A 14308-nucleotide genomic window follows, 5' to 3' on the forward strand; every position below is an offset into this window, starting at 1 on the left:
CATGCACTTGTTGCAAAGTATCCTGATCTAATAAATAGCCCCACCTCAAAGGAAAGTTGCCCTATAGTGCGCGGGAAGCTCGACCTCAAAAGCAGGCTGGACTAGCAGGCCATGGAGCAGCGGTTCTCAACCTGTGGGTCGCGACCCCTTTGGCGGTCGAACGACCCTTTCACAGGGGTCTCCTAAGACCATCCTGCATATCAGATATTTACATTACGATTCATAACAGTAGCAACGAAAATAATTTTATGGTTGGGTCACAACATGAGGAACTGTATTTAAAGGGCCAGAAGGTTGAGAACCACTGCAGCATGGAGGAAGAGGGCCCAGGAGTGGGGACAGGGAGAGGTCAAGAGTGGATCCTATTTTCCACCCAGGGTCTTCTTTATTCTCCCTAGGACTGGGACTCTGCAGAGGTGCCTATGTACGTTATTCTGCGTTCTTAGTGTGGAATTTATCTTAGTGTGGAATTCCTGAAGGGAGTGGAGAGCAAGGATAGAAGTGGGAGAGATGCTGAGTCTGGGGCAGGAAGGCAGAGTGGTTGGGAGAGAAGGAAGGGGCCGCTGCTAGCACTGAATTGTGACCCCCTCCCCCAAATATTTGCTGGAGTCCTAACCTTTGGAACCTGTGACTGTGAACTCGTTTGGAAATAGGGTCCTTGCAGATGTAATCAGATTAAGATGAGGTTAGTAGGATGGACTCAATTCAATATGACTGATAAGAAGAGGAGAAACACAGAAAGAGAGAAGGTGATGTGAAAACATGGGGAGAAAAGAAAGCCACGTGACAATGGAGGGATGCTGCCATGAGCCAGGGAAGCCTGGGTTGCCAGGAGCTGGAGGAGGCTAGGAAGGACCCTTTTCTAGAGCCTTGGGAGGGAGTATGGCTCTGTCAACACCTGGATTTCAGATTTCTAGCCTCCAGAACTGTGAGAGAATAAATGTGTATCGTTTTAAGCCACCCAGCTTATGGTACTTTGATATGGCAGCCCTAACAAACTAAGAAAGGCACTATGAAGAAAAAGCAGATGATACCAAAACTCAATTCTATCTGTTTTCTACTTTGGGTTACAACTGGCCTTGCTGTAACCCTGGCTTCTGATTGGTGCAATAAAAAAAAAAACACACAGTTGGACCTGAACACTCTTTTCAGAGAAGCCTGGGCTCAGACAGTGGTTTTACAAAAACAATTGTTTTTGCGTTTTTCTTCATGTGACTGCTGAGACATGCTGAGGAAATAGTGACTAGAACTCCTGAGTTCAAGCTTTCAAACACCCAAGTCAGTGTGAGTAACTGTCACTCAGGGGTGGTAGGTTAACACCCCTCAGTTTGGGATTTGAGAAGATAATTCATGCCTGGCCAGAGGGCTCAGTTGGTTGAGCGTCATCCACCGAAGGGCTGCCGGTTCAATTCCCGGTCAGGGCACGTGCTTGGGTCTCAGGTTCAATCCTTGGTTGGGCGTGTACAGAAGACAACCAATTGATATTTCTCTCTCACGCCATTGTTTCTCTCTCCCTTCCTATCTCTAAGCCTGAGGATTAAAAAAAAAAGAGAGAGAAGATAATTTATTGTTGACTCAGCATTTTTATTTGTAAGCTGTAAGCAAACGTGTAATCAATCTCTCTTTACTGTGATTCTTTTCATTGTTCTATGGAATGGGACTCCTACTTTGGGAACAATGGCTAAGCAAGGGGCAACTGTAGGTTTGGTGCTAGGCAGCCCCACAGGCATTCACTCACCTCAGAATTCATTTGCAAAGAAGCAAAAGCCAGGGCATTTTAATCCAAAGGAATGAAAGGCCTTCTGTGTTTACCACAGCAGGCCCCAAACTGAGACCCTTTGAAGGGGCCTTTTTGTGTGGGAGAGAGTTGCTCGACACCTGGGGTGGAACACCTGGGTGAGTATATGCATTTCAAGCTCCATCTTCTAGATTCATCAGGATGAGGTCAGATGTGGTGGCGGTTATAGAGATATGATGGGTACAGGCCATCATAATGCCACTGGCGCCACTGCTCAATAGCCTCCCGGTTTCTCTCTTCTTGTTCTGGGAGGAGAGATGAAATCATGTTAGGATAGAGAGGACTCTGACCTGAAGGCAGCCACCAAGCTCTCTTGGAGCTGTCAACCCAAACCTCCCACCCGTAGTGCCGTGAACCAACACCTGTGTGCACTGGTGACAGACATCAAAGGTTAAAGCTGGCAGGGCCTGCCTGGCTTTGGCTTTGAAGGTGGAAGCCCACATGTGCTGCCACTATGCCTTAGAAGTGGGAGCTCAGCACTGTTTGTTCTAGAGCAGTGGTTCTCAACCTGTGGGTCGCGACCCCTTTGGCAGTCGAACGACCCTTTCACAGGGGTCGCCTAAGACCATCCTGCATATCAGATATTTACATTACGATTCATAACAGTAGCAACATTGCAGTTATGAAGTAGCAACGAAAATAATGTTATGGTTGGGTCACAACATGAGGAACTGTATTTAAAGGGCCAGAAGGTTGAGAACCACTGTCCTAGAGCTTCGGAGGCAGACCTGCTACTGCTGCCTGTGATGCTGGCAGTTTTGAGTAGAGTTGCAACCAGGAGCCAAGGCAGAGCTGAGTGAGGCGCTAAACTTTCCCCAAACCAGGACCAGAGGCCTGAGTAGGTTGATAGAGAGGCCTTTGGGGTGGATTTTCAGGTCCTCAGGAAGGCTGCTCTTTTCCAGAAACGCCCCCTCCAGACCACTGCCTACAGTTCCTCCTTTGGAAATCGGAGTCCTCCTGGTTCCCCAAGGGAATGCCTCAGCACTTGCTTTAATGAAGCAAGAACCTCAGGGAGAGGAGGAACATCCAACTGCTCTCCTCTATTCTGAGAACCGGTGATTTTGTCAGATGAAGATAGCTAACTGGAACCAGAGTCCTGGGAGAGCTATGGGTGTGGGGGCCTCAGGGAAGAGCTGGGAGCAGGCCTGGGTGCAGGTTTCCAGCAGCCTGGCCATTGCACATGACTCAGTGCTCCAGGCAGAGGCAGGGGAAGGGGAGAAAAGTGAACTTGTACCCTCAGGCCGGCCCGGCCGGCTCCACCTGTTTGCCTCCTTCATGCCGCTCTGGGGAGACCCTCTCCAGGCCCCTCTGCTTTGCCCTCCTCACTCCATCCTCACGGCAGCCCTTGAAGCGAATATCTCCAGACCTTACACATTTGATTATCCTTCACTTACAACAACAGGAGTTTGCCGGCTTCGTTCAGACCCCTCACCAGCAATGACCCCTGGATAGTCATGTATCCTGTCTCAGGATGAGGTTTGAAACTGTAAAGTGGAGATTGCAGGACCTCAGGCTGGTGGTGAGGACTGGGCGGTTCAGCCCACTGCCTGACGGAGCAAGTGCTCAGCAACGACCGCGGCTGCACCGCCGCCCGGAAGGCCTGCGCCCTGCCCTGCAGTGTCTGCATCTCTGTGGCAAGGCCTGAGGTCCCTGACCTTAGTCTCCTCTGGCTTTGGTGGAGGACTCGTCATCCCCAAGGCACCTGACCTCTCATCCTGATTTCATCATGAAAGGGAAAACAGTGAGTTTTTCTACCCAGGTGCCAGGGATTTGGACTTGGAACATTTAAAAAGCCACAAAATAAAATGCTGTTATTAATGCTATGAGGGGGGTGTGGGGGGGGGAGGGGAGGACAAAACGCTGAAGGAATTTTTGAGGCCACATTCTCATTTTTAAAATGCCTCTCCCCAAGCTGTCCACCAAGGTAAACAGAAGTGTTTGCCTCTGAGTTATGACGCCTGAGTTGTTCCCAGAAAGGTCTGGTTGGCCAGGATCCAAGCCTGACACCTGCTGCGGGCTCAGCCAGGTGCCGCCCCAGCACAAGGGGCTTGGCCTGCAGCCCTCGGGTATCTGGTGATCCTATCCTCTTCATTATGAGGTGCCCTAGGAGGGTGGTACCTCTCAAACGCACCAGTGCAAACAAGCCAGGAGATAACAACTTCAGAACAGAAACTGCTGGCCTCCTCTGACAAAGGTGGCCTGAATCGGGCCTATGTCTAAGCTCACATGCCGCCCGGAGCTTGCTCAGGATCATTGCAGTCTCGAAAGACCAAAGAAAAGAACACGCACACACATGCACACACGCACGCACACACGCACGGGCATGATGGTCTCTCACTATTAAATGTACCAAAGGATTTTTACTCGAGAGTACTCAGTAGATCCAAGGTCAAATGCAACCTGGTGGAAGGCTGTGTGGTTCAAAGATAGAGCCTCCCTTTACCCTCACCCACACCCACTCCCAGCTGCCTCACTGAGGCCGTGATGAAATCGGCGTTTCCTTGGGGAAGAAGGAGCCCTGTCTGTCCTAGGGTTGAGGGCAGACATGAGAGGTGCTGATTGCCTAGTGAGATGCGGAGGCAAAGGTGACAGCTTAGCAGGGATGACACTAGAGCAGCGAGGTAAGGGCACAAGCAAACCACATACTACAAGCATGCCGACGCCCAATGTTATGCGTGTGTTGGAGCCTTCATGTCACCTGTGGATGTTGGTATTGGAGGTGGGGAAGGGTAGAGGCAGGGCACTGGTGACCAGTGCTTGCTGAGTTTTCCTGGTTTACCTCCACCCGTCAGATCAAATGCTGATCATTGTGACTAAGTAAAGGGAGGCCTTGGTTTCCCAGGATGGGTAGTTCTTAAAGCCATTACATTGATGTGAGTCCAAGACACTTAAAACTGAGTTTGAAATCCTCCCAACCCAACTCTACCAGTACTAAGTTCACCAATACAGGCAACACGGGCCACCACAGCGATCCCCAAGCAGGAGAAAATGCTGTCAGCCCCACAGTCCCTGAGCCCATGGTGATCCTTCTCAGGTTCTGTGTCCATTTATGACTTTCTCCCTTCTTTTCAAGACTCCCATAAACATGAAAGTAGAGCTTCCCTTTCTCCTCTAAAATGTAGGGAGAAGTAGAGACAACTCGTGGTTTTCCAGCAAAGCCCCACTTCCCTGGAGACGCTGGCTGAAGAGCTCTTACCATCATTTTGCTCCTCCACGAAGTTCTCAAACTCGTTCCGTTGTTCCTCGTGATATTCTCTTCGTAGCTCGTCAGCCCGCAGCTTCTGCCTGTTCTCCGCTGTGGAAGGGTAAGAGGTGAGAGTTGCCCCCAAGAACAGGAGCATCTGCACGCATTTAGGGGAACAGCCGTTATTTTGCCTAAGAAACGTAGTCTGGTTTGGAAGGCTTGTTTGTGAGGGCTAAGGATGGGGGCTTCACTGAAATGGTGTACTCCTGACATAGACTTTCAAACTTGAAGGACCTAGGTCCTAGGTCCTAGGTCCTAGGATGTCTTCCCATCCAGCTGCCTCTTTGTGCAAATGAGAAGACTAAGACCCCAAAAAATGAAGCAATTTAATTTCAATCATAAAATTAGTGGTGTATCCACTTAGAAACTAGAAGTTCAATGATCAGAAATGAATTATAGCCCAGTCAGTGTGGCTCAATGGTTGAGTGTCGACCTATGAACCAGAAGGTAACAGTTGGATTCCTGATCAGGGCACATTCCTGGGTTGTGGGCTCAATCCCTGGTAGGAGATGTGCAGGAGGCAGCCAAACAATGATTCTTTCTCATCATTGATGTTTCTATCCCCCGCCCTCTCTCTCCCTTCTTCTCTCTGAAATCAATAAAAACATATTTTTTAAAAAAGAAATGAATTATAAGAGGGAGTCATCCAACTTAAAGTTCATTTCACATTAATTAATACCTTCAAGTCCATTCAACATCTTAGAGCACCTGTCATGATCAGAATGTATGCTACGCACTGGGGTTAAAGAGGCAAGTAAGAGTGATTCTGTCCCTCTGCTAAGAGGCATTATGGCTGCTGATAGAAATCTAAGATGATCCTGATGCTCATGCCCCTAGCTGTGCTAATTCCCTCCCCTTGTGTGGGCTGGTCTAGTGATTTGCTGCTAATGAAGAGAATATGATAAAAGTGGTGGGATGTGACTTCCCACATAGGTTACAAGCAAGACTGTGGCTTCCGTCTTGGGCTGGTTGGCCTCTTTCTCGGTTTTGCTCCACTCAGAGGAGCCAGCTGCCATGCTGTAAGCCATCTATGAAGAGGCCCACTCATGGCGAGACACTGGTGTCCCTGACCAGTAGCAAGGACCTCAGGCTTGCCAACAGCCAGGTAAATGAGCTTGAAAAGGAATCTTCTCACAGTCAGGCTTTGAGATAACTGCAGCCTGAGAAACCTGAGCTGGAGGCTACCAGCTCATTAGGCCTAGATTTCTGACCCTAGCAAATGTGAGACAACAAATGTTTGAAGCTGCTAAAAATTGAGGTAATTTGTTCAAGCTGCTAGGTTGGGGATTGTTTGTTATACAGCAATAGATAACTAGTACAGGATATGGATGATCAGTCAAATTTCCTGATGGAAACACTAACTGCAGGCATCCCTTATTTTGTAAGGCAATGCATTCCAGTAAAGTTGGCTGTAAACCTTTTTATGAGGAATCCGAGTTCCACATGACAAAATTGGAGGTACACTTCTATGGTTGGAAGAACTACACCCAGTAAACACTGAAAACTGTCACTGAGAACATGAAGATGGTGATCATTCCTTGGAGGTTGAACCATGAAGCTCACCAACACTACCTTGAGCCCAAAGGGAATCCCACCTGAACGACCACATTCCACCTCATTAGCAGGTGCAGCTGTTCTCTCCTGCTCTAATTTAGTCGAAAAGCAAAACCTCTATGTTTTAGATCTAAAATAAATTAGATTCCAAGTTCATCCATTTCCGCCCTCAAATCTGCACATTGACCTCTTTGGTGCGAGAGCTATAGAAATTAAATGTGGAAATGATTTAAAGTGCTCTTGGTTTCTAGACATTTCTTTTGGCCCTAGCCGGTTTAGCTCAGTGGATAGAGTGTCAGCCTGTGGACTGAAGGGTCCCAGGTTCAAATCCGGTCAAGGGCACATGCCTGGGTTGCAGGCTCGATCCCCAGTGGGGGGCGTGCAGGAGGCAGCCAATCAATAATTCTCTCTCATCATTAATGTTTCTATCTCTCTCTCTCCCTCTTCCTTCCTCTCTGAAATCAATAAAAATATTTTTTTAAAAAAAAAGACATTTCTTTTGTCTGGGCTTCATCCGGAACATCCATGGCAGCAGGAGGCTGTGTCTGGTGCAGGAGGAACTGCTCCCTCAGAACGCTCATCCCTCACATCAAAGGGGGAGGCGGAGGTGCTGTTGCCCCCACCAGCTTGGATGTGCAAGAGGAGGTGGGGGTTATGATGGAAGCAGAAAAGCCATCGCTGCCTGCCCCACCCCACAGTATAAGGGTGCTGGAGAAACCATCTCAAACGCTTTTTGAAAGTAAGGAACTTACAAGAATAAGTAAATTAATTAAAGACTAGTTATTTATAGTAGGTTTATATTTTTTAACTTAGATGAAAAATCAAGTTATTTGAATTGGTCTCAGTGCAGATTCCTTCGGTAAATCCCACGTTTTCCCCACACTTGTGCCTTTACCTACATAGTTGCAGGAATCTTTACTTGGCAGAAGGAATTGGTACTCCAGTCCATCCCCATGCCTCACCTCTTGCCCCACATCCACACATTTTTAGGAGGCGATTCACTCAGAGAGGTGAAGTGATTTAATCAAGGCCACACAGCCGGTCAGGGCAGGGCTGGGACTGGGGCCTGAGCTCCAGGCACCCACACTCCACTGCTGGACAGAACACACTGCGCATGGCAGAATCTTACAACCCACCACAAGCTCCGAGGCGCTACAGGTATCAGAAAGCTGCTGGGGGTGGGAGCGGGGTGGCGTGAGATGGGGGTGGGGTGGGAGGCAGGGGTTTAGACTCTAAGCAGGTGCTTAATGAGCCACGCCAATTCCTAAGGAAGCATTTGCCATCCCCGTGTACTCCAGAAAAGCAACAGGCTTCCCAAATGGCTTTTTTGGAGGCGCCACATTGGACCTTTGCCTTACACTGTGCATTGTGTACACCCTTCTCAAAAACATGCATTTTATCGGATTCGTCCCTCCTTTCACCCTAAAGTGACCTGCATCGTTACCCAGAAGCTGAGAGGTGTAAGACGCCTTTCCCCTGGTTCCAAATTCAAGTTTATCACTTAATTTTTACCCAACCCGAGACATAGTTGGGCACGGATCTCCTGCCCACCCGCTGAAATTGACATGAACTCAGATGCACTCTAGGTATTCTCCCGGCTGCCCTGGGCTCCCCGCGACCACCACACTGAGCTTCTGTTTGAGGTGAGGAGCCTCTGGCTTCTGTCGTGTGCCTCATTGTTCTGCCCAGCTTCCAAGGATGGAAACTCTTTGCCCTAAAATTCACACCTGCTCCCCACTGGAAGTCTGCCAGAAGGTTGCTTCTCTGATTTCTATCAAGAACTGCTCAATCTCCATCAGTCTTTTCAGTGATTCTTGACATTTGCAAGCTTTTAAGTCTCAAATTGTATGAGGCCTGGAAATTTTCCCAGTTTGGTTAATATTTATCCAGGTGTTTGGGGTGTTTTTTTTGTTTTTTTTCTTAAAAAGGAATTTTATCTCCCAGCATTTTCCACTCTCTTCTTCTCCATCATTTGAAAACACTCCTGTTATTTTTACGGAGCAAGTTAACTTGCTGAGCGACACAAAGAGTTTATTCAGACACACACACAAGCAATGAATCCAGCCCCAGACTGGGAGACAGTCAGCACCCACAGCCCTTGGAAGAATCTAGTTCAAGGGCAGAAAACGCAAATGCAGGAGGGTTTGAGGGTTGACAGGTCATGGAAATGAGGGTCCCTCTCGGCAGGGGCCACCAGGGGCTACTTCAGGCTGAAAGGAGACATGCTTCTGAGCTCAAAGGCTCCCAAATGCACTGGAAAAAAAAACTTAAAAAAAAACACACAAAAAACACTGCTGGCTGAACACCACACTTTCAGGGGCTTGTGAATAAGGAAACTTGGGCCCCGGGAGAGGAAGTGGCCAAGGCCACTCAGCAGTAAAGCTCTCACCAAACCCGCAATCCTGGCGCGGAGCCATGTGCCCTCTCCCTGCTCGCAATGCTATTGCTCTTGTGCATAAGGGCTCACTTTGCGCACCCCAACAAGCACACACGGAGATGCTGTGTCTGTCCCAGCTAGAACGTGGGTTTTCCCTTGTATGTTTCTAACTTTCTGCAATCGGGATGTGTCTCATCATCTTTTTGTTTCGTACCCTGACAGCAGTCAGTCGAAACAGATGTGACCTGCAATCCAGGAGACGTGGGCTTTCTAACTAAGAGCTGCAGGCCCTTTGATGCCCGTGGGCGAGCTGACTGGGAGCGAGAAGGAACCAAAGGGGCCAGCAGAAGGCAGGTCGTCAGCATCCTTACCGTTGACCTCATCTCGGGATTTGGGGGACCGTTTGCCACGCTTCTTAAGGAAATTTGAGGCATCCGATTCCTGTATGAAAATCTTCTGTTCCACACCTGGAACCCGAAGGAGGCCAGTCACAACCCGCACGGGCTCACCAGGGCCACCGCAGGGGCTGGCCCACCCGCCCTGCACCCCTGGGTGGCCCCTGCACTCACCGTCCTGGGCCTCTTGTCCGGCCCCCTGCCCGGTGCCCACTGATGCGCTGGTCCCCTCCTGCAGCACTGTGGGCACGAGCAGAGAGTGAGGGCAGCGCACCGAAGGGACCCTCACCCCAACCAGGCAAGGCCAGTCCTTCCCAGGACAGTGTGGTTGCCGGGCCCCGGTGGGGGTCCTGGGTCACACACACACCAGCCCCAAGAAACCACCAAGCAAATGGTTTTCTCTATGCTGTGCTGTGTGTGCTGTGCTGTGTTACACACACACACACACACACACACACACACACACACACACACACACACGGCACAGCCATCTTACAGATAAGCACCCCGCCCCTTTCTCTCTGGGCCAGCCACCTGACAGCCTCACCTAACACCAGTCCATCCTGGAGCCTCCCCTTACTCACTGCACAGGAGCACAGCAGCCGAGAAACAGGCGACAAGGAGCAGCTGTCTCCAGACCATCTTTGGAGAGGATGAGGCTCTGTCTGGGAACCACAGGGCAGGTGGAAAGGATTCTGCAGCCCAAGGCCTCTGGGTCCTCACTTCTGTGTCAGACGGGCCGGGAGAGAGGGAGGAGAGACTCAGGAGGCTGGGATGCCACTGAGGAGGGAGTGGGAGGGGTCTGGGTCGTGGCTTCCATTGGCTGCTCCAGCCTGAGCACCGGAGATGGTTTTGGCACCTTGCAAACCTCACAGAAGCAGAGCCTGTCCTTGGGGCCTGGGCTGAGACAGTCTTGAAGTGGCCTTTCCCAGATCCGCACCCAAGGAGTTGCTGTTGGAATGCCCAGCCTCAGAGTCAGGATTCCAGAGACCAAGGGCAAGTTTAAAGAGTTCCTGGCATCTGCTGCAGGGGAGGTGGGGACTGCAGCCTGTGGGAGGGACCAAGGGGGGCTCGAGGGGGACTTCCACTCAGAAGTCAAGCAAAGAGGGACCAGGAAGGCGGGAAGACCCCCATCAGGGTGACACTTGCATGGACAGGTGGACCATTCTGATAGCCATCAGAATACCCCTCACCTTGACACTTTGTCCCCAGCTGATGCTCACTGTCAAGCAAAGCAGGGAGCCCTTGGTCCCAGAGCCCTCGGTCCCAGAGCCCTTTCAAGACATTAAGGAAGAGAGGCAGTCAGCCTTCCTCTGTAGAGGGAGTCACCGTGTGGACAGAGCCCCCCTGGACACACCTCTGTAGAAGGAGACAAAGGCAAAGCCCATGTAGGGGGGGAGATGGGCTCCGGAACTGGGGATGCCAGTGGAATCAGAGCTCTACGGGGTCACAGGAGCACAGTCCCTTTGTAGATGTCTTGACACTGTCATCTATTATGAACCATCCTCAATTCTTTGTTACCTGCTAAAGAGTTGATTTTGGCCTTGTTTAGAATTTCCCTAATGGTGATCACTGCTAGACTAGGACACAGCCGACACACCCACCCGAAGCTCCCCATTCATCAGGCTTGCATGGTAACATCCCTTGTGTACTTAGACCATTGGCCAGGAAAAGAATGTTAATGGCAGGAAAATACTAGTGACTGGCAGAGTAAACAAAATAAATGGGTTGGTTTCTGCCCTGACTGGTTTGGCTCAGTGGATAGAGCATTGGCCTGCAGACTGAAAGGTCCCAGGTTCGATTCCGGTCAAGGGCATGTATCTTGATTGCGGGCACATTCCCAGTGGGGGGTGTGCAGGAGGCAGCTGATGGATGTTTCTAACTCTCTATCCCTCTCCCTTCCTCTCTGTAAAAAATCAATAAAATATATTTTTAATAAATAAATAAATGGGTTGGTTTCCTGTGGAGGAAACTGCCACAGACACCTGTCTAGGCCCCTGGTGGCTGGGAGCATACGTAGGGCTCCCCGTCCACATGGCTGACCCCACCTACGGGGGGGGAATACCTTAGATGTAAATATGAAGGCTTGTTTATTGAACAAGATAGTGGCAGTAGTTTGCAAAAAAAGTTTTAACTCATTTGAAGTCCCTCTAGAGCTGACTATGTTGACACGGTATGGAAAATGAGGACTTTGGGAGTCAGGACAACATATCTAAAGCCTTTCTGGTTTCTTAATTTCCTATGAAAGACATTCATTTCTCTAAGACCTAGCCAGAGTGTCATGAGCTTCTTTATAGCTTTTTTCCCTGTGTGTCATGGAAATATTATCAGTCCTGATGGAAACTGGCTTGAAGTCTCCTACTAAAAATTTTCTGTCAGGAGCTGTCTCCATTCAGGGCTTATCTGCATCACTAGCCTCATGTTCTATTACCAGCATGACCAAAGATTTTCTTGAGTCTATAGAGACAGTTATAAGCCCTTCTCTGTGTCTCACTTTTCCTGTTATCTCTACAAGGAAGCCAAGAAACATTTGCCCTCCACCATCACCACTAGGACGGATGACGTGTTAGCTGAGAAAAGCTTTGAAAAAGGCATGGAACATTCGACAGCTGCGTGGAGTCCTCCATGAGAGCAGCATAAAGGAGCTGATATTCTGCACACAAGCACCGTTATGGCAAGTTGTGAAATAATCATCACAATCAAGCTAGCTAACATATCCATCACCCCAACTTCTAAGGTTCTTATTCAATTAGCCTGGGGTCTTGGCATCCATATTTTTTTTTACAAACATTTGAGGTGATTGTGATGAACAGTTAAGGTTGAGAACCACTGCCAGAAGTATGTTTATTCTGATTATACACAAGTATATATGCATGTGCATATATATATATGGTGTCCCAAAAATGTATATACACTTTGAATAATTATTAATTCCAATGCTTCTTTCTTTTTAGATTTAACCCTTTGGAATTAATAATTACTCAAAGTGTGTGTACATTTTTTAGGATACCCTGTATATATACACACACGTTCACACTCATCCAATTGTTTTTCATCCAATTTTGTATTAAAAATACATATATGTGCATTGAGACAAGTTATAATATTAGTATATTTCTTCCTTTAGTTTTTTAAATATATTTTATTGATTTTTTACAGAGAGAAAGGGAGAGGGATAAAGAGATAGAAACATCAATGAGAGAGAAACATTGATCAGCTGCCTCCTGCACACCCCTACTGGGGATGTGCTCGCAACCAAGATACATGCCCTTGACTGGAATCGAATCTGGGAACCTTCAGTCCATAAGCTAATGCTCTATCCACTGAGCCAAACCAATCAGGGCATTGCTTTAGTTCTCTTGAGAGTTTTAGTATTTTTCAAGTTTTGGACAGTGATCATGCAATCATTTTATAATCCAGAGAGAAAAAGCTGAAGATACTATATAAAAAAATAAAAATTTTACCAATCTGTCTAGATTCTGCTCATCTCTCTCTGAGCCATCCTGTAGCCACAACACCCAGCTGTCTCTCTGCTCTGACTTCCTCCTGGCCTGTGGTCAGTGCAGTGCATCCAGCACTTCACAGAGACCAGCAGATGCTTGCTCTTTGTTCCATGTTGGTATCAGGCACTTTCCTAGCCAGAGAGTGCCTGGAGGGCAGGATCCTGCACACCTTTGCAAGGACAGAGGTATTATTGATAACCTAGGCCTGAGCTGTCACCTGGAGAGTTGGCTATGCCTTTGAACAAAGGACGCGCTCTCTTTCCCTCTCTGGAGATGAAACAGCTGCTTTCTTTCAGGATGGGCTATCTAGGCAAAGGAAAGGAAAGGCTGCATTGGCCAAGCCCGTGGAAGAACATATAAATGAGGTCTGTGGGATAAGAAGTGGGGGCCTCGCTGGCTGGGGTCCCTGGCTGTCCAGAAACCCAGTGAATGTATGGCTTGTATTCTGAGTCCGCCACGGTCCTGGGCAGCTGGGCCAGTGCTCGGCCAGACAGACAGCTGTGTGTAGGCACTGCTTGAGGCAGGCCAGAGAAGAGAGGAACTGAGTCACCTCAGGAAGCCTGAGGCTGAGCCATGCCAAAGGAAAAAGGCACACAGGCCCCCATCTTTCCATCCTCCTGGGATGCTTTTGAAGGCAAGCCTGTGTGGGGATTCTGCTAGGCTAAGCCCTGCACAACAGGTCTGGGAGCCACAGGACTGGAAAATGGCAGGTGTGATCCCTGGCCCTCTTCCTCCTACTAGATGCCAAGATGCATCTTACCAGGGCATTATCTACTGACATCCCAGTTCCACGCCAGCACTGGGGAATATAGTAGGTTCCCCAAAGTTTGGACACAATAGAATTACAAGATGCTCCAAGATAAAAGGGCTCCAGGGTATAAGTAAATTTGAGAAATACTACAGACTCTATCTTGCTCCTACCCACCAGGTTCAATGCACAGGAGTAGTTTAAAGACTCTGACAAGTCTTGCAGCTGGAAAATCTGTTTTTGTTTAGCATTACCCAAATGTAATTGACCACACCATCTTTATTCATGGAGTCCTCATTAACATTCCATAGACTATTTTGGGGACATCTGAACTGGTCATTTATGATGAGAGTCTATATCTAGAATGGTTTTTGTCAGGAACAGTTAATAAGGATTGCATAATTGGGTCCTTGCCCTCAATAGTATACAGTCCAACTTGGAAGATATACACACTGGAAACAGTTGTGTATGTTTTTTTAATGACAACATAAATTGTGTGCACCAAAGGCATAGATTAAAAAAAACCCACAAAGAATTGTCTTGGAAAGGTTAGTGTAGGCAGAAAAGCTTCTAAGAAAGCCCCTATGTAAAGGAAGACATGAATTTTCGGAGGGTGGACACAGGGTGCTTTGGGAGGAGAGCAATGCAGACATTCTAAACTTGGCTTATAATGGGGTATGAAGATGGTG

The 14308-nt window shown here is 48.5% G+C and overlaps 1 protein-coding gene across 2 annotated transcripts; it reads right to left on the reverse strand.

Moving 5' to 3' along the window:
* Nucleotides 1-1580: 1580 nt before the first annotated feature.
* Nucleotides 1581-10076, reverse strand: UCMA (upper zone of growth plate and cartilage matrix associated). Of its 2 annotated transcripts, XM_036352647.1 has the most exons (5): nt 9953-10076; nt 9543-9608; nt 9345-9440; nt 4995-5093; nt 1581-2043 (listed from the first exon to the last, which is right to left on the reverse strand). In XM_036352647.1, the coding sequence occupies exons 1-5, from the start codon at nt 10008-10010 to the stop codon at nt 1946-1948; spliced, it is 417 nt and encodes a 138-aa protein (XP_036208540.1). In that variant the 5' UTR covers nt 10011-10076; the 3' UTR covers nt 1581-1945. The 2 variants fall into 2 exon arrangements, with proteins under 2 accessions (XP_036208540.1, XP_036208533.1); XM_036352640.1 differs by having other exon boundaries at nt 9345-9608.
* Nucleotides 10077-14308: the final 4232 nt, after the last annotated feature.

Source organism: Myotis myotis, unplaced genomic scaffold (assembly GCF_014108235.1).
Source record: "Myotis myotis isolate mMyoMyo1 unplaced genomic scaffold, mMyoMyo1.p scaffold_m19_p_1, whole genome shotgun sequence".
Taxonomy (NCBI): Eukaryota; Metazoa; Chordata; class Mammalia; order Chiroptera; family Vespertilionidae; genus Myotis; species Myotis myotis.

Coding starts and splice junctions, on each gene's coding strand:
- UCMA (XM_036352640.1), bottom strand. CDS start 10,010: ATGGTCTGGAGACAGCTGCTCCTTGTCGCCTGTTTCTCGGCTGCTGTG. Junction 5,094..9,344: donor ATCCCGAGATGAGGTCAACG/GTAAGGATGCTG, acceptor ACCCTTCCACAG/CGGAGAACAGGCAGAAGCTG. Junction 2,044..4,994: donor CGTGGAGGAGCAAAATGATG/GTAAGAGCTCTT, acceptor CTCTCCTCCCAG/AACAAGAAGAGAGAAACCGG.